Genomic DNA, 18,951 nt, shown 5'->3' with positions numbered 1-18,951 from the left:
ATGTCGCAGAGAAAAAAAGAGGACACCATCTTTTCCTTGTTGATGCACCCGAGAAAAATTTCGGATGACAAATACCCCTTTACATGTGAACACGCTTAGAAAAAGATACACATGTCTGGTCCAACAGATTCGGACCGCCTAGCCAATATATCCAAGGTTCAGGTCTTCTCCATCTTTAACAGCTCATCACACTTTTCCATCCGCGAATCACATGTATTCACCAAATCTTCCAATTCGTAATGGAGCGACATCAGCTCCCGAGATTCTATGTGGCCTAGACTTCAACCCCGCAAAAGAGTAGGTGCAGCAACAACAGCAGAGCTGGAGCAAAGGGGGTAATGGAGCGAGAAGGTGCCACAACATATATAAATCCTTTTTTCAAGGGCGCACATGTGGTTAAATTTCTACTGCTCTAGAAAGAAAATTATATTTTCCCGTTATCCAGTGCACCTCGTGGCACCATAATGGACCCGCCCCTAGCAACAACACCAAAGAACAAAGATGTTGGATATATTTCCGCAACAGCGGGTGCATGCGATAAAATGGCATTTGAAAGTGCATGGATCCCCATGTGTGGTTTTTATAATCAATGACAATCCCTATCGACTAATATTTGCATTGAGTTATCATTGCAGGATTTGTCCATAGACAATGCTTGAACCATATGTTGATCCTATGATAAGTATGTGTTGAAGAATACAATAGAGTGAGCTCTCATTGTGCATCTTCAAGACATCAACATAATGAATAAAAAAGAAATGGAGTGTAAGTTCAAGTTGAGCCATCTCGAAGAGATCATATGCTTGAAACTTGTTGTCTATATGGTGATCATGGATATATGAAGATATGCCGAAGAAGAGTCTCTTTTATAGTGGAGTATGGGGGAGAAATGTCCAAGAATTCGCCAAGGAAGTGCAATCAAGAAAGGTGATCCAACTTAAGAAGGTCAACGTCATCACCACCTAGCTCAAGTAGAATGCGTAAGGATAAGATTTGTTATTGATAGGTTTTATCTTTTATAAGTCTCTTGTTGCTTATTGGGAGACTGAGTTTTAGTTAGGATCGATAGCCATACTATCAAGAGGGGCTCTTGAATGATAAGTAACTTTACTGTATCATTTGGAGAGAGCTCAAACCTTTGCATCCTTGGCATCATATTTATTGGTTGTTATTTGGATCTTATCCATCTTCGGAGATCTTGTGGTTAATTTCATGATAAGCTCTGATTTATCGAAAACAGATTTCATATGAAAATCTTGTTGTGTTTTTTATCTTGGATTTTTACCGGTTTTCTGTGGAAGTAGTTTCCTCACGTATAACATGGTAATATCTCATTTGATGCTACATGTTGTTAAAATTGGTTCCATCTTATTCGAAGTTTGGATTCAAAAGTTGCGACAATTTTAGTTTGACTTGTTTTAGCAGTTTTGCTATGGCCGCTAGTACCACAGTCTCCATGGAGGCAGTACTACTGCTGCCCACATATATATCCGGTACACAACGGTTGAACCACAACCGCTGTATACCGTTGCTCATCTAGGAGCAGTAGTACCGGCCGCGGTACCGTCCTGATGCATCACACATGCAGAATTGCGATTGCTACCTGACAGTACCCAACCCGGTAGTACTAGTCAGGTAGTTTCCTACGTTGACCAAGTGCTAATAGTAACATCCGGCGGTAGTACCGCTCGCCCGAGAGGTAATCAGTCATGCATAAATTTGCACATAACAGTTGGTTTTTTGGAAGGCCTATTTATGGGGTCTTCTTCCCCAAAGGTTACTTATCTTCGGAGCTCATTTTTTCCCTCCAATGTTGATCTCCCTTGAGATTTCTATCTCAGTAGTCTCCATGATTTTTGTTACAATTCGAGGGAAAATATAGAGGAAATCTATATCTACACTTTGACCAATTCATATCTCTTCGTACTGAAGGGAATCTTGAGACCTAGATCTTAGAGAATTTTGGTGTTCTCCTCTTGTGTTCTTCCACCCTTATTCTCCCATATCTTTTGTAGCTTTGGTGGATTTTTGGAGTGAAGAAATTGTCATTGTATTTTGTGCATCGGTTTCAGTTCTTCACGGTGATAAATGGAGGTTAAATTTCGTGGGATAATTTCTTACTCTCAGTGCTTGTAACCGGAGCTTGTTCCTATTGGGTTCTTGGAACCCTATACGACTTGGTGACTTGGTGGTGTTACGGAGCTCAATCATTGTTGTGTAAGCGGTGAATTTCTTGGAAGCCTCCAATTAAGTTGTGGAGTTTATCCCAAGCTTGTACGGGTTTGGTGACCACCCTCAAGTTTCTCCTAGTGGATCGTGGCATTTTGCATTCTGCAAGAGCGCAATGAGATTACGGCAAGCTAGTGTCTAGGGGAGCATTTCAAATTTTCAAAATAAATGGCTCTCCTCGAGTTCGGCCTTCATTTGGAGTTTCTGGATTTAGACCTCGTTAAATAAACGAAAACAGAAACTTCACTTCTGGTTCGACATCTTCTACTCGATTCATTGGAATCTATGTGAGAGACACGGAACCGCTCAGGTCGTCCCCCTCCTGGGCGACCTAGGGCGGAAACCCTAGCCGCCGCCGCCGTCCTCCCCTCCTCCTCCCGCCCTCCTCGTCGTCCCCGGAGGTCGTCGCCGGCGGGCCGGCGCGGCCGGTGATGGGGGCGGCGGGGCCCTCGCATGATCCCTCCGTGCGGCGGAAGGAGGCTAGCCTCCGCACGGGGGGTATGGCCCCGGACCGTGGAGGGTGGTGGCGGCGCGGCCCCTCGCCGGGAGGCCGGTGATGGTGGCGGCGGCATGGCCTTGATCTGGGGGCGCAGCTCTCCTCTTCCTCGTCGCGACCTTCGGGCGGGCGGTGTTGGGGGCGGCGTTGCAAACCCGGAACCTGGTGGCGCGATCCTCTCCTTCCGTCCTAGCCTCGGCATCGCCGAGCCAGCGGTGATGGAGACGGATCTCGCACCGCTCCTCCTCATGGTTTGGGACCACGGCACCAAGGGCGGCGGCCCTGGATGGCGGTGGCGCCGTCGACCTGGTGGCAGGTGGCGGGCGTGGTCCTAGGGTCTCTCTTGCGTGAAGAGGAAGACCTACCGGAGGCCTGGACTCGTGATCTAGCCGGAGTGTTGAGTTCCGGAAGGCTCCGCCGGCGAATGTAACAGTGCTTTGTGCCCGGAGTTTGCTGGTTCTGAGTGGTATTCGGTCGTGCGCACCCATGCTTTTATTCCGACCGTTTGGTCTCGGAGGGAGCGGCGCGAAGCTCTTTTTCTCGTGTTGACATCAAGTGACTATGGATCCATGATGAAAGCCGGAAGAAGAGAAGTACATGAAGGCCGGAGGGAGGACTAGCTAAGGGAGGTTCAAGTCTTCGCGCTCGTTGAGGGACTTGCTTGGTGTTCCGGGCCTCACAACAGCGGTATGATAGTGGGGGCGACAACATATGTGAAGTTCGTAGTCCTACCTTTCGTGGGAAATCCTAAGGTCCGACCTTAACTCGGTTGTGCCCGGCAATGACCTTGTTGGAGGCATTGTTTTGAGAGTGGGGACTATCTTCGTGGTGAAAACCTAAGATCGTTGATCGGGCGACGACGGTGTTAGAGCACCTGTTCCCTTCTTGGAGGCGTCGTTTTGGAGAGTCTGTACTTCAGGTGTTGTCTTGGCGGTGGATGTATTGTTGTTGTTAGGCCCGAGATACTCGTAGCGGGACTTTTATTTCTTAGTTTTCTTTTCCTTTTTTTGGCTGTGTGCATCCGTAGTGCCATTAGGGTGGTGCGTTGTTGCAGAGGCTGGGTGTAATTGATATCTTTGATATTAATATATTCCCTTTATCGAAAAATTGGAATCTATGCGTTCTTTGGGCACAGTTCTCTTACCCATGACCTTTGTCTCAAATCTGGGAATCACTCCCTGACGGTATATCATCTCAAGTGTGAAGACACCTGAATTCGGTCCCCTCCCAACGCTCGTGATCATGGGTCGTTGAATTGGAAATACGTCCAGACTGATTCACTTAATTAATTATCATCTTTCCTGACATCTGTAAGAAGGGGTTCCTTCTTATCCTCCCACTTATTCAATCTTTTCTGTGCCTCCTCCACCTGAAGGTTATGCAAACAGAAGAAAATACAGTTAAACTGTCAATCTTTTCTATACGAACAGCAAACATGTTCTAATTTTTTTTTAAACCCTATCCACACATATTTGCAAACTGTGATAAATTTGTGCCAGGATGGAAGATGAGCAGACTAGAGGCTACATATTACATTCATGACAACAACTATGGAGGCAGAGGAAGGTAGCTTGAATCTTGGGACCTCACGTAGTTAATTCCCTTTATCATTAGTACGTGTTGTGCAAAATCGAAATGAAAAACGAATCTTTCTGCTCCATAGGTTTAGTAACAGGTACCTCTTTGTTCCAATCAGTTCTGATGGTGACCCATAACAGAATGGCCGTCTGCATGGCCGTACCTCCAATCATGCCACCCCAAATGCCCTGCCGGTAGGCATACCATGAAACATATGTTAAGAGCATAGATCTGAAGATAACGGTATCATGTATGTATCAACAGTTCATAGCTAAATCCACCACCTTTACGCCGAGCTTGAAGACAAAACCTAGAACAACACCAAGGGGAATGCCTACGATGTAGTAACAACCGATGTTCACGTAAGCAACAAACTGTTGCCATCCACATCCAACAGCAACACCTGATATCTCTATAGATGTTAGTGAAGTTCAATCATCAATTCACACCATATATATGTTGACACAATGGGGAAAAATATGAAACTCTTGAACATGATACCCATAATAGTTTATAAACAGACGTAATAGTTTGTGCATGGCTGGTCTCTTGCAATTTAGGGTTTCCTTGGTTTGCAGAATTTTGAAAACGTATGAATAGGAAAAATATAGGGTTGTGGTAACATGACATACTGAATCTTACATAAATCTAAAGTGGACGAATCAAGAATATAAGTTGTTTGATTGTACCACACGAAAAATAAAGGAACGAACACGTGCTTGCCTGCTTGGCATAGTTGTGACTGAATCAAAAGAAATTTTCCATGAGGTTAAAACCTAGCGCTGTGTTTGGATGCATTTGGATGCAGTGAATTGAATCTGGAATTGAATTAGTAGGGAAATTCCAAATTCAAGATGGAAATGAATTGCTTTCGAAAATTTTCCTACAGAATTCCATGCAAAGTAATCGGTATGATTTTTTTTTTCTAGCCAATTCTAGAAATCAAACAAGCTCTACAGTTTTTTTTTAGGAACATAATCCTCTAAATTTTCTACGAACCAAAGAAGACCTTATTTGGCAAAATTCAACTATTAACGACAAACATGAAACTTTGAAGAGAACTCTGAAAAAAATCACCCCCTGTTCACAAACAAGACACAGTTGTGTCGTGTGAGAGAAAATGACACAGTTGCCCGCGAAACTTGTTGCATGTGAATAGATAATCCTAGAATTCAGATTTAGACTAATTTAAATATGCAAAAGTCTATAGTCGTTTCAAATGGAAGTGTTTGCTATCTGTTACTAGTAATTACTTTCTAATTAAATGCAATCTTTTCATGCATTACGAGTTAACGAATTTTGTAACTTTTAGCCAAAATACAGTTCAGTTTGAAAAATGGGAATGAGATATTTCATGTTTAATACATCAACACCAATCGTCCTAGCACAAGAATTTGAATGAAAATGAAATGGAGATGGGGTACGAAATTTCCCAGGTGTTTTAATATAAAAAGATCGTACTGATGCAATACCCAAGAATGAAGAAACCTCATGTGCACATGCAAAAACTTTCTGAAATTACCAGATAGAACAGGTTGGATGCCATTGAGAATGAGCGTGATGGCGAGCAGCGGGCAGAGATCTGCCACAGCGTTGGAAACTGTTTCTCCCTCTGTGAACAAGTAGCTGATGTAATTTCGAAGACAGAGGATCACAATTGCAAGGATGACAGTGATTGTTCCACAGAGCACGGTGACGACCCATACTGAGAAAAATGCCGACTTGGGGTTGCCGGCACCAAGCTCATTGCTCACTCTTACACTGAAAAGTATTTCATTAGTTAGAGTACGTAGTTATGAGTCCCCCTTTTAAGGAATGAAGATGTTATCGAGCCATTCAGTTTAGACTTGCGAACCTTGCAGCGGCATTGAAACCTACTGAGATCATGAACACCCACCCAGCAATTGTCATGCTGCACCGGACAAATCGCAGGTTAGCACCAACTCTGATTACTAGCTAGGTAAAACAGCAAAGACATAGAGATGAATGGCACTCACCACACAGATAGGGAATCCAATGCAAGCTCAGGGTTAGGGAGCAAGCCGGCAATGAGCACGAGGACCTGAAAGTACCATGTCTCAAGGCACAGCATAACTGCAGATGCCGCTGAGAGCTTAATAAAATCCGTCAAGCCAGAGAAGGCTTGCGAGGTGAACCCGGTCCATGTATGGCGGCACGTCGGGCTCATGACAATGTACCCAAACTGCGCCGCCACAATGATCCACCAGCTCAGACTCAGCACCAGGGAGGCACCAAGAAGCCCCAGCCCAGCCTTGTAAACGACAACCCAGCTCAGCAGCAGGTGCAACGCTAGCGTTGCGGTTGAGATGTAAGCACTCGGCAGAACAATGCTCTGAGCCTGCATGAACTTCTGGATTGGGAAATTGAAAGCGTAGGCGAAGATCTGAGGTATCAGGCCGTATACGAAAATGGACGCGGCACGGGCGATCTCTGGTGACTGTCCCAGGAACAGGAGGATTGGTTCAGAGAAAACGTAGATCACCGCAAGCGGTATGCCGGTGCAGCACAGGAGCACGGCAGATCGTTGTAGGTAAGTTCCAAGCATTTCGTACTTCCGTGCGCCGTAGGCTTGTCCGCAGAGAGTCTCCACTGCACTACCCATGCCAAGCTGCAAACGCAAAATGTCTTGTTACTGACAAGAATTGTGAATTAGGTGGTACGAGAAGCTAAATTAGCAGTGCACAACACACTCAGGAAAGCAATGATGATGGAACAAGTGGTAGCAATTATTGTATTTCGAATATTGAAAGCCAATTGTGGTTGAGATGATCCATCTAAGCACACCATTTTGTTCCTTTTTTTTCTCATTCAGAGTTTCATTGGATCCATTTTTCTTGGTCAAATTTATCACCTTGGAGTTAAACATTTCTCTTCCTGTTTCTTCCATATTTTCTTCTGAGATAACATGCAAACTGCTTTTACATGTTTCCTAGGAAAAAAAAGCTTGTTGTGTTTTCCTTGACGAAGGAAAGAGGTTAAATTGGTTCAACATTTGATGCATGTTTCATATTGGTCGGTTTCTGGGTCAACTGTTCCTAACAGAATTGCACTAAACTGTACCAAAATAAGCTAAATAGTCAAATGTGTCTTCCGATTTCAGTACTAATGAAATCAATAGGAAATGTAAAAAAACACAAAAACATTCAAGGAACAATGAAAATTAAAGACAAGATAAAAGCTCCTGAGCGACTGAACACAAACATGTTACTGTTGTGTATATATACTAGTACTGTATATTAATTTCGACAAGCATGTAAAATATTCAAAGACTGGCCAATACAGACTGTGGTATCAATGAGTTGTATTTAACAACTATATATATCCAAAATTAAATAAATGCGTAAACAGGTTCTGACATATCAATGTAGATTAGTATCTTTGGAAATTGATCATCTACGGCAGCAAGCTTTGTGCAACTAAGTTTACAATAGTTCTCAGAAGATGAAACCTTCCAAATCCAGGTTTGAGGTTTATCAATGGGGCCTGGGTCTTCTGGCGGTGCTCAGTTGTTTCTTCTAAAAAAACTGCCACATGTGCAAGTGTATACTAGTCAAGTTTTTAGGATTAACAATGTTATAATTTAAGATTTTTCCAGTGTTCTTATTATGTGCAGTTGAGTGGGTTCTGAATTTCTGATGAGCCAAATGGCAGACACCCTTTATCATAAATCATGTTTGTCTGCGTTGCAGGGCCGTCCCTAAAAATTTGGGGCCCTAGGAGAAATGCAAAATAGGGCCCTGTTGTGGCCGCTTAGAGCTTCGAAGATGATAGGGGTGTGACACAGGAGGGTGAGATCGTTATCTTCGTCTAGGTGTCGTTGCCGGTGACTAGATCTGATAGCAGACATAAGGATCAAAAAAAGAAATCAGAGGGATGGGGAGAGAGCACATAGAAGATATGGTGTTTGTTATTGCTAGCCCTAAAACATACCGGATACACATCCTCTGGAGGACCAGCCTGGTGGACCAAACTGACTCCAAGATCTCTAGTACACAAGTAAGACTCTTTTGACTCTTACGTTAACCTATTTTCCCTAATGCAGTAATTGAACTGGACTTTAATTATGGAAACCGCTATACTACTAACGCCACAACACTACTCCTCTCCTTCAGACAGCTCGTCCTCGAGCTGTAATTCATGTCGGATCTTCGACATCATCAATGACTTCAAGGTAGAAAAGGCGGTGGCAACGATGGCCTCTAGAGATTTTTCTCGTCGCAGTTGAAACATAATCCCATTTCCCTTCTTTTTGCCATCTCTACAACGTCAATCGACGGAGCACCCGTTCTCCCCCATCTGGAGCTGAACTAGTCATGGACATACCTTGCAGCTGTCATGTGGGCATGGATGAATTTTCGCTGGAGGATGCTTCTATGATGGCAGCAGCTGCGACTTTAGCCCACAGTTCATGAGCTTGGGCAAGGCTCATTGCCGTGTCCAAGTCTTGCGGGTTATACAGCTCTACATCGATCTTCAATAGGTCGATCAGGACTGAAGTGAAGATGGACACCTGCTCTGTTGTGGACAAGGCGTCAACGTGACCCGAAAGTGCTAAAACCTTTTCTTGGTACTGTGCTGTCATCCGAAACCTTATTAATTCGCCGAGACAATTAGATCGAGCCGGAGGGCCGAATCGAAGATGACAATGGTTTTTAAAACGAGGCCGATGGACTGCCTTCGTTGCGCTCAAGTTGCATATACCACGTGTGGGCACTGGCCAGTTCCAGTCATATGGTATGCATCAAGCCACACCTTCTATGCTTCGGCATCCTTTGCCCCCGAAAGAACTTATCACATCTGTTTAGCTATCCGAGTGGATCTTCTTTGCCATCATAAGTGGAAAAATCCAGCTTGTGGTAGCGTGGTACGCCGGCGGTGTTTGCGAGGTGCACTACTAGGAAGCTGCATATCTGTGGCGCACGTTTTTTACTTTCCGTGGCGCATATTCCGTGCGCCACACAAGTCACGCCACTAAATTTTATTGCTGTGGTGTATATCTACATGCGCCATAGAATTATGAAATTTCTGTGGCATATATCCATGATATGTTCCACAAAATTCTCAAAAAAATCAAAATTCAAAAATTCAGGAAAACTCAAAAAATAAATAATCTAGAAAAAACTAAATGTTTGAAATTTTCGAACATCTAGTAACACGAACATATCTTAAATCATATTGAAATGACAACTCCCCGCTAGGTCGCCCATCCTCAAATTGCTCCAACCAAAACACGCTTAACTTCTTAGTTCTGTTCAATTAAGCCACCCTTATGTTACTATAGTTCTTATTGATATTAGTATCATATCAACCCTCTTAAGACAAGAATTCAAAAGAAAATTTAAAACTTCAAAAAATCTAAAAAGTTGAAAATGTTAAAAAATTTAATTTTTTTAAAACGAAATACTTTTTGAAATTCAAAATTTATTTTTTTAACAAATAAATTTTCAAAAATATCAAAAAATTCAAAACAATAATTTCAAAATATCTAAAGAAACAAAAAAAATTCAAAAATTCAAAAATATCAAAAGAGTATGGAATATAGAAATTAAAATTTCAAAACTCAAAAAAATAAAAAATTTAAATAAAAAAATAAAATTCAAAAAAATCAGCAGAATATAGAAATTAAAAAATATTCAAAATATTAAAACAATAATTTTTTAGAAAATTTACAAAAACAATATAAAAAATCCTAGAAGTTCAAAAATTAGAAAATATTTGAAAATTCTAAAAGTTCAAAAAATCTAAAATTTTATAAAAATCTAGAATTTAAAATTCAAACAAAAATTCGATGGCGCATATTGATATGCGCCATAAAAATGTGTATATATGTGGCGCATACATCAATATGCTCCACCAAAAGCCTCAATTATGTGGCGCATATTTTTTTTATGCGCAAAAATTCTGTGGGGCATATTATTTTATGCGCCGCATAAATATTTTTATGGAGAACGGATTTTTAAATGCGCCACATAATCTATTTATATCTATAAGAATTTTCCTAGTAGTGGTGGGGCACGACTGGTGGAGCCTAGGGAGTGAGAACCGAGGACCATGCCGGCAGAGGACCATACTACCCTAGAGGCAGTGACATTGTTGGCAATCCAAAGATGGCCATAGACGGGGCTGTAGTCGTGGCCGATGCAATGCTAGTAAGGTTCATGGCTAGATCTGTAGCAGTCGACGATGTTGACAATGACAACTACAATGTCGCGGGTGCCATGTCCTTCGGAGGTGGGTACAAGCCTGCTTGGCCGCCGGGTTTGAGCTCCCTCCTTCACACGAATCTCGAGCGTCGCGGCGCTATCCTAGATGGCCTTGTTGATCTCTTGGATTGCAGTATTATCTTTGCGCAAACCAAGAATTACTTCCATGATGTCATATGTGGTGTAGGTTGTCTGCTTCACCTTGTCCGCACCGAAAACCATGATGGTCAGCTCTGATACCGATGGTGTGGCCGTTTAGAGTTCGAAGATGATAGGAGTGACATAGGAGGACGATACCGTTCTCTGCGTCTAGGTGCCGTTGTCGGCGACTAGATCTAATAGCAGGAGATAGGAATCAAGAGAAATCAGAGGGATTGGGGAGAGTAAATAGATTATATGGTGTTTGTTATTGCTTTCCCTGAAACATACGGGCTGGGATAGGACCAGCCTAGTGGCCAAACTGACTCCAAGATCTGTAGTACGCAAGTAAGACTCTTTTGACTCTGACGTTACCCTATTTTCTTAATGCAGTAATTGAACTGGACTTTAATTATGAAACTGCTATACTACTAAAGCCATAACGGGCCCTAATTTTAAAGCGACATGACGTACGTTTAATTTCTTACATAGGTCCCATCACATTCTAATTAGAAATTCAATCCGAACCATGTTTTTTTAAGGATTCAATCTGAATCATGTAAAGTTTGACTATTAATAACTCACACAACATAATACACTGCTAAACCATAGGGACAAAAAAAATTCCGTTCTCTACGCAACGAACAAACTTGGAGGGTGAGAGGGTGTTGCTATGCAAAACAAACATATGGATGACAAATCAATCAAGCACTCGCCCATTTTTGAGTTGTGCTCGTTCCTCAGAAGTTTGGCTCGTGCAAATAAAGAAATACTTCTCCATCGAGAAACAAACATATGGACATCAAATCAGTCAATCGTTCACCGTTTGATTCAGTCACGAGTCATGGCTCACAAGTTTGGCTCGTGCCAATAAAGAAAAAGTACTCCATCGAATCCATGATAATTATCGCTGATTTACTCTTGTTTTGATTTCTATTACTATCTATCTCTTTGCATTATAGTACTGCCAAACGTAAAGACAACAAATCAAACAACCCCTCGCCATTTGATTCCTGTCATATGACTCACAAGTTGATTCCTGCCAATCAACCTGTGATTTTGATTTCTAGTACTAGATGTCTCTGATTGCATCAGTACTGCCGAACATATTGACTCAAAATTGCGCAGGTGACAATCTAGCCTATTTTTTAGGACTTCTACACTACCTGCAGGTACTCCATGAGAAGGGTTAGGAGTAGCAGTAAAACTATCTAACCATTCGATCAAAATGGTATATTAGACATTTTCCTTGCTAATGAAAGGGTAAGTTTGACCTTTGTAATCTAATGCTAACTCCATGTGACCCCTCCCGATCGAACGCGCTGTTCCCCTGAACGACCTGGCGCCCTCTCCCCCTCAGGATGGATAAATTTAGGATTCAAATTGGGTACAAAATCCTTGACCATCGGTGTAGCATGGACTATTGGGCATGTGGTGTGGCTCATCAGAACCCATCGATCGGTTTGAACGAATAATCCATAGTATGTAGACGAAATATAGAATGTTCAACCAATCATCAGAACAAGTTGTTACTAGTACATGTGATGATCTGCTAGTTCCAGTTGTTCACGCCATGGATGCTAGCCATCCGGGCCTCTAGGTATGACATATTTTAATCTCGACGGCTCTGATTATAAAGGTTCCGGCACGGATCGTCGCTCGCCGGCAAATCAAGCCGCCCTGCTCACCATCTCTCCGCGTGGGGATTAAACAATTGAATAAACACAAAAAAAGGAGTGAACTTTTTTTTCTTCAGTCACAAGTGACTGCAATAATAGATCTCTCCTTTACGACTTACTACCCCTGGACTCAAGGTAGTACTCCAGAGTACTATACTCCCTATTGTTTGTGTTGGAGTATGTCAGCGACCTGCCTACTACTACTACTGCTGATCAAGAGCTGGGCGGGAACGAGGAAGATTCAACATCTCCGTCGCCAAGGAGCAAGGCCCGGCCCAGGAGAGAAAGGAAGGGCCCAGCTCGCTACACCGGCGCGGACTGGACCACATGAGGCCGGCCCTTTATCTGCATCTATATATATGCTCGTCAGGAACTGTGCTTAAGCAGGTTGTAAGTTAATTGATGAACACGGCAGTGCCGTGGAGACTCGCTCGGGGGTGGTTGGGAGGTTAATCGAGCGAATTCCCAATTCTGTGTGTGTGTTGTGTTGCTTGACGAGATCCGATCTAGGGGCACCTCACAAGTGGTATCAGAGACACTCGATCCCCAATTCTGGAGATTCCCACCCACCGCCACGCTACTCGATTCGTCGCGCGCCGCCGATCTGAAGCAATGGACTCCCTCTCCCCGGAATCCAAGGCCTTATACGAGCTCATCAAGGTGGATATGGCGGAGGATGCGGAGCAGCGCTTCGCCCACTACAAGAAGGAGATCTTGGGAAATTTCCAGCCCTTCGTCCTCGACACGCAGAAGCATCTCAAGGGCGTCGATCAAGGTCTGGCATCCCTCTCCTCCGATCTGGAGGGCGTCAAGGCCCAGATCGGGCAAGAGCTCGATGTCGTCCGTGGTTCCCTCAGCCACGAGATTGGGCAACTCACGGCGCTGGTTGCGGGCTTGCATCAGCCCGTCCATGCAGCGCCGGCGGGAGATCCGTCGACTTCGCACACCAAGGAGTCGGAGGGAAGCCCCGCGGGCCCGGATGGCCGCCGTTGGACACACACAGGCCGGGGGACGGCGTGTGACTCTCACATGCCTCCTCCGGGAGGAGGTATGAATCTCGCCCTTAGCCATCAAAATTTCGACAACCAGCATCCTGCGAGAACATACCATGGCGCTAATTCCTTTCATGGTCCCCGCGTTGATTTGCCGCAATTTGATGGTTCCAACCCAAAATTGTGGCAACGCCGCTGCGAGGATTATTTCCAGCTGCGGAACACGCCGTCACAGCAGCGGATTTCGACAGCGTCAGACCAGTTCGTGGGTGCGGCAGCGACATGGCTGGAATCCTTCCTGCACCAACACCACCAACCGTCTTGGTCTGACCTCGTGGCAGCAGTGATGACACGATTCTGCAGAAATCAACATCCGGTGCTGGTCAGGCGATTGATCCACATCTCTCAGACATCTTCAGTCGAGGACTATGTCACTCGTTTTGCTGAACTGATGGACCAGATCACAGCGTATGAGGTAAATCCCGATCGTGTACATTACACCACCAAATTCATCGATGGCCCGCAACCCGGAGTTCGCATTCTGGTGGCAATACAACAACCTCGGGACTTGGACACTGCCTATTCCTTGGCCTTGTTATATGAGGAGCTGGGCGAGGATTGTGGTCCTGTTACTGCCGAGCCGTCCAGACTGTCCTCAGTCAAGAGGTCTTACCAGCCGTCAGCACTTGCAAATCCCATTCCTCTTCCACAACCACCTGCCAGATGGGTTTCCCCGAGAGTTGAGGAGAAACGTCAAGCAGAGTCTCAGAGAACAACAGCAGAGGAAAAATGGCAGAGTCTTCGTGCATACAGGAGGGCTAAGAACTTGTGCTTCACCTGTGGTGACAAATATAATCGTGAGCACAGGTGCAAAAACACTGTACCCTTGCATGTTGTCCAGGAGATGGTCGAGTATATGCAACCCTTTGAGTCTGACGAAACTGAAGAAGAAGACCAAGGGGAGCAGCTCGTGCAACAACGCGACCCACACTTGATGTTGTTGTCGACTGTCGCTTTGAATACAACGATTTCAGTTCCAAAAACCATGTTGCTGAAAGTACAAATTCAAAACATGGATATGCTGTTCTTGGTAGATTCTGGCAGCTCTTCTTGTTTCATTGACAGTCACAAAGCGCAGCTGCTCAAAGGAGGAGCACCATTACCTGACAATGTCAACGTCAAGGTAGCTGGTGGTGCCATCTTATCCCGTGCTGAATATTTTCCTCGCTTATCTTGGTCGACCGAGGGAACAGAATTCTGTGATGATTTCAAGGTGCTGCAATTGGGCAGTTATGATGGCATTATTGGGTTGGACTGGTTAGGAAAATATAGCCCTATGATCACACACTGGGACCAAGGCTGGATTGCAGTGCCTAAGGATGGACAGTTAGTGGTGTTACAAGGAGAAGGGTCACAGTTTTGTATCAATGCTTTGGAGGGGTTGAATCTGGTGAGTGATGCCGAAACACCAGTACCTATTCCTATTCCCCACCAAAGGCAAGCTATTTTGGATAATTTTGCTTCGTTTTTGCTTCTCCTATCGGGTTACCACCAAGGCGCCGAGATGACCACCACATACCTCTGATACCTGGTGCCCGCCCTGTATCCATGAGGCCTTATCGGGTAGTGCCAGAGCTAAAGACAGAAATAGAAAAGCAAGTCCAAGAATTGCTGGACCAGGGTGTAATTCAGCTGAGCAACAGTCCATTTGGTTCTCCAGTACTCCTAGTCAAAAAAGGGGACAAAACCTGGCGCTTAGTCGTCGACTACAGGCACTTGAATGCTCTTACAGTGAAAGGCAAATATCCCCTTCCCATCATAGATGAACTGCTTGATGAACTGGCCGGTTCCAAATGGTTTTCCAAGCTTGATTTAAAAGCAGGGTATCACCAGATACGTCTGGCCCCCGGCGAAGAAGCAAAGACAGCATTTCAAACTCATAATGGCCACTATGAATTCAGGGTGATGGCATTTGGACTGACAGGAGCCCCGGCTACATTCCAACAGGCCATGAACGCCACCTTGGCCCCGGTTTTGCGCAAGTTTGCCTTGGTTTTCTTCGATGATATCTTAATCTACAGCCAGTCGTATGACGATCATCTTCAACACTTGGCAACTGTTTTGGGGATTCTGCAAAAGGATCAGTGGCAAGTCAAACTGTCCAAATGTGCCTTTGCCCAGGAGAAAATTAATTATCTTGGACATGTGATCTCAGCTGCAGGTGTTGCGACTGATGCCACCAAAATTCAGTCAGTGGAAAACTGGCCAACACCAACGAATCTGAAAGAATTAAGAGGATTTCTCGGGCTCACTGGCTACTACAGGAAGTTTATCCGGCATTATGCCATTATTAGCCAACCATTGACTGCATTGCTTAAGAAAGGAGTGTTGTTTGTCTGGACAGTTGACTCTGACACAGCATTCCAAACCCTGAAGCAGGCTTTGACAACAGCTCCAGTGCTAACTCTTCCTCGATTTGATGAACAGTTTGTGATAGACACTGATGCGTGTGATGTTGGTATTGGAGCAGTTTTATCGCAGTGTGGACACCCCTTAGCTTATGTCAGTCGTGCATTGGGTCCCAAGAATAGAGGCCGTCGCGTTTATGAAAAAGAATACTTAGCTATCCTCCTAGCAGTGCAGCAGTGGCGTTCCTATTTGCAAATTGGAGAATTCATAATTCGAACTGATCACAAAAGCCTTGTTCATCTAACTGACCAGAGGTTGCATACAGAGTGGCAGCAGAAGACATTAACCAAGTTGATGGGGCTGCAATACAAGGTGATGTACAAAAAGGGGATTCACAACGGAGCGGCTGACGCACTATCAAGGAAGCCCACGAGCAGCTCTCCATTGATGTCTGTAACAACGGTTCAGCCTGTGTGGCTCGAATCTGTGCGTGCCAGCTATGAGGATGATGAGGTTGCACAACATCTCCTGCAGAGGTTGGCAGTGGAACCAGCAACAGAGGGTGACTATAAGTTGGACCATGGCATTTTGCGTTATCAAGGGCGTATTTGGGTAGGCCAGGATGAGCAGCTACAGCAGCGTATCATCTCAGCATTTCATGATAGTCCTCAGGGCGGCCACTCAGGATTTCCTGTAACTTATCGCAGATTGATTTCCTTGTTCAAATGGCCATCTATGAAGAGTATGACGAGAGAGTATGTGCGCACCTGCCACATCTGTCAACAGGCTAAAACCGAGAGAATCCATCCACCAGGGCTGCTACGACTCGCTTCCGATTCCGTCTGCACCGTGGGAAACAGCGACCATGGATTTCATTGATGGATTGCCTTCATCGAAGGGACATAATTGCATCCTTGTCGTGGTTGACAAGCTTACCAAGTATGCGCACTTTGTGCCATTGAAGCACCCTTACACAGCAAGCAAGGTCGCTGATCTGTTCGTGGACAACATTTACAGGTTGCACGGTATGCCACTGAACCTGGTTTCCGACCGTGATCCTGTTTTCACTTCACTCTTTTGGCAATCAGTCTTTAAAGCCACGGGTACCAACCTGAAAATGAGCACAGCTAACCACCCACAGACGGATGGACAAACAGAGAGAGTGAATCAATCAGTGGAATGTTATCTGCGTTGTTTCATCAGTGCACATCCTCAACACTGGGCTAAGTGGATCGCTCTCTGTGAATTCTGGTATAACACTAACTGGCATGCGTCATTGGGCAAAACTCCTTTTGAGCTTCTTTATGGCCGACAGCCTCGCTATTTTGGTATTTCTGCCTCAGACAAAATCGCATCAGCTGATACTCAGGCTTGGCTGGATGAACGTGCTCTGGTTCTGGCCTCAGTTCGTCAGCACTTGTTGCGTATGCAGCAGCGCATGAAGCACCAGGCGGATAAGAACAGGACAGAGCGGCAGTTTGCCGTTGGTGATGAAGTGTTTCTCCGCTTACAACCCTATATTCAGTCATCTGTTGCCCGGCGTGTCAGCCAGAAGTTGGCGTTCAAGTTCTTTGGTCCATTCAGGGTTATAGCGAGAATTGGGCAGGTCGCGTACAAGCTGGCACTGCCTGAATCCAGCAGAGTGCACCCAGTCTTCCATGTTTCTCGACCGAAGCCATGTGTGGGTAAGCCTCGCCCAGTTTTGCAACAGTTACCGTCACCACTTGATTTCTTTCAGGTTCCCGTCAAGATTCTCCAGCAGCGAATGCGCCAAGTCGGCCATCGTGCGGTTCCTCAAGTGCTGGTCCAATGGAGTGGCTCCTCGCCGGCGCAAGCTACATGGGAAGATCAGGACTCGTTGCGCCAGCAATTCCCTCAGGCTCCTGCTTGGGGGCAAGCAGGTCCTCAACGGCGGGGGAGTGTCAGCGACCTGCCTACTACTACTACTGCTGATCAAGAGCTGGGCGGGAACGAGGAAGATTCAACATCTCCGTCGCCAAGGAGCAAGGCCCGGCCCAGGAGAGAAAGGAAGGGCCCAGCTCGCTACACCGGCGCGGACCGGACCACATGAGGCCGGCCCTTTATCCGCATCTATATATATGCTCGTCGAGGAACTGTGCTTAAGCAGGTTGTAAGTTAATTGATGAACACGGCAGTGCCGTGGAGACTCGCTCGGGGGTGGTTGGGAGGTTAATCGAGCGAATTCCCAATTCTGTGTGTGTGTTGTGTTGCTTGACGAGATCCGATCTAGGGGCACCTCACAGAGTACTAGCCAGGGATGTCCGTTCGATTCAAACAAATGGACGGCTCATGTTTTTTTTAGGAACGGGCCATGGTTTATTTCATCAGGGTGCTCTAGCACTCTCTTGTCTAGTTGTGGGTTAGAGTTGTCTCAAAAAAAAAAAGGTTGTGGGTTAGAGAATCACCTACGGAACTTCACCATCCAACCGTCCGAGCACGCAGTCTCGATGGTCCAGATGGAGCGTGTGATGGAATCGAAGCGGCTGTGTGATGTATGTGTACGTACCATGAGGCCGTACGCGAACATCTGGATGCCGGTGTTGCCGAGCGAGGCGGCGGCGAGCTCGAGGTTCCCAAGGTGGCCGGAGAAGATCTGCGTCGACATGGACATGAGGTAATTGATCATGTACGTCACCACCGCCGGCGCCGCCAGCCGCGTCAGCAGCCCGAGCTCGATCGTCCCCGCCGCCCACGCGCGCTTCGCAAGCGGCGCCGACGAGTCCGTGAGGATGCTCTCCAGCCGACCGGACGCGCCGTGCGCGGCCATGGTGACAAGAGACTGAGCGCAGCGAGATCGAGCAGCTCCACCTCGTGTCTGGCCTCGTATATGTGTCTGTATTGCGTTGACTGATACTTCTAGGCAAGGCCGGGCTGTTGAGTCCTACATATAGCAATCGACTGTCTCCTTGCTTCACTTCTGAAATACTCCCTCCCCTTGTTATTACTAAATCAAAGTTAATTAAAACAAATCGGGGAGAGTATTTGCTTACGCAGGATTTTTTTTCTCCATCCTGTTACTGATACAGTCTGTTGCTTCATTGCGACAGCTAGCGGCCACCAGTTCGACTGTACGCTACTCAATACAGGTTGGTACTCCGCAGGGTAATCAGTAATGACGGGCTAAATCTGGCCGGCACGGCCAGCTATTTGTATTTTTTTTCAGACACTGGTTTTAAAAAAGGAAT

General features: G+C 45.5%; 1 protein-coding gene across 1 annotated transcript; it reads right to left on the bottom strand.

Annotated features, from left to right (window-relative positions):
* Nucleotides 1–4,010: 4,010 nt before the first annotated feature.
* LOC124698707 (protein DETOXIFICATION 40-like) lies at nucleotides 4,011–18,445 on the bottom strand. Its single transcript, XM_047231167.1, has 7 exons — nucleotides 18,273–18,445; nucleotides 6,301–6,932; nucleotides 6,159–6,215; nucleotides 5,826–6,064; nucleotides 4,588–4,706; nucleotides 4,405–4,491; nucleotides 4,011–4,094 (listed from the first exon to the last, which is right to left on the bottom strand). The coding sequence occupies exons 1-7, from the start codon at nucleotides 18,390–18,392 to the stop codon at nucleotides 4,011–4,013; spliced, it is 1,338 nt and encodes a 445-aa protein (XP_047087123.1). The 5' UTR covers nucleotides 18,393–18,445.
* Nucleotides 18,446–18,951: the final 506 nt, after the last annotated feature.

The sequence above is a fragment of the Lolium rigidum genome, chromosome 3, assembly GCF_022539505.1.
Source record: "Lolium rigidum isolate FL_2022 chromosome 3, APGP_CSIRO_Lrig_0.1, whole genome shotgun sequence".
NCBI classification, from domain to species: Eukaryota; Viridiplantae; Streptophyta; class Magnoliopsida; order Poales; family Poaceae; genus Lolium; species Lolium rigidum.
This window is presented reverse-complemented; position numbering and strand designations above follow the sequence as displayed.

Excerpts from the sequence above, each read along its gene's own strand:
- LOC124698707 (XM_047231167.1), bottom strand. The coding sequence starts at position 18,392 with ATGATCAATTACCTCATGTCCATGTCGACGCAGATCTTCTCCGGCCAC. Across the intron at positions 6,933-18,272 it reads TGTTCGCGTACGGCCTCATG|CTTGGCATGGGTAGTGCAGT; the intron begins GTACGTACACAT and ends TTGCGTTTGCAG. Across the intron at positions 4,707-5,825 it reads CATCCAACCTGTTCTATCTG|GTGTTGCTGTTGGATGTGGA; the intron begins GTAATTTCAGAA and ends TAGAGATATCAG.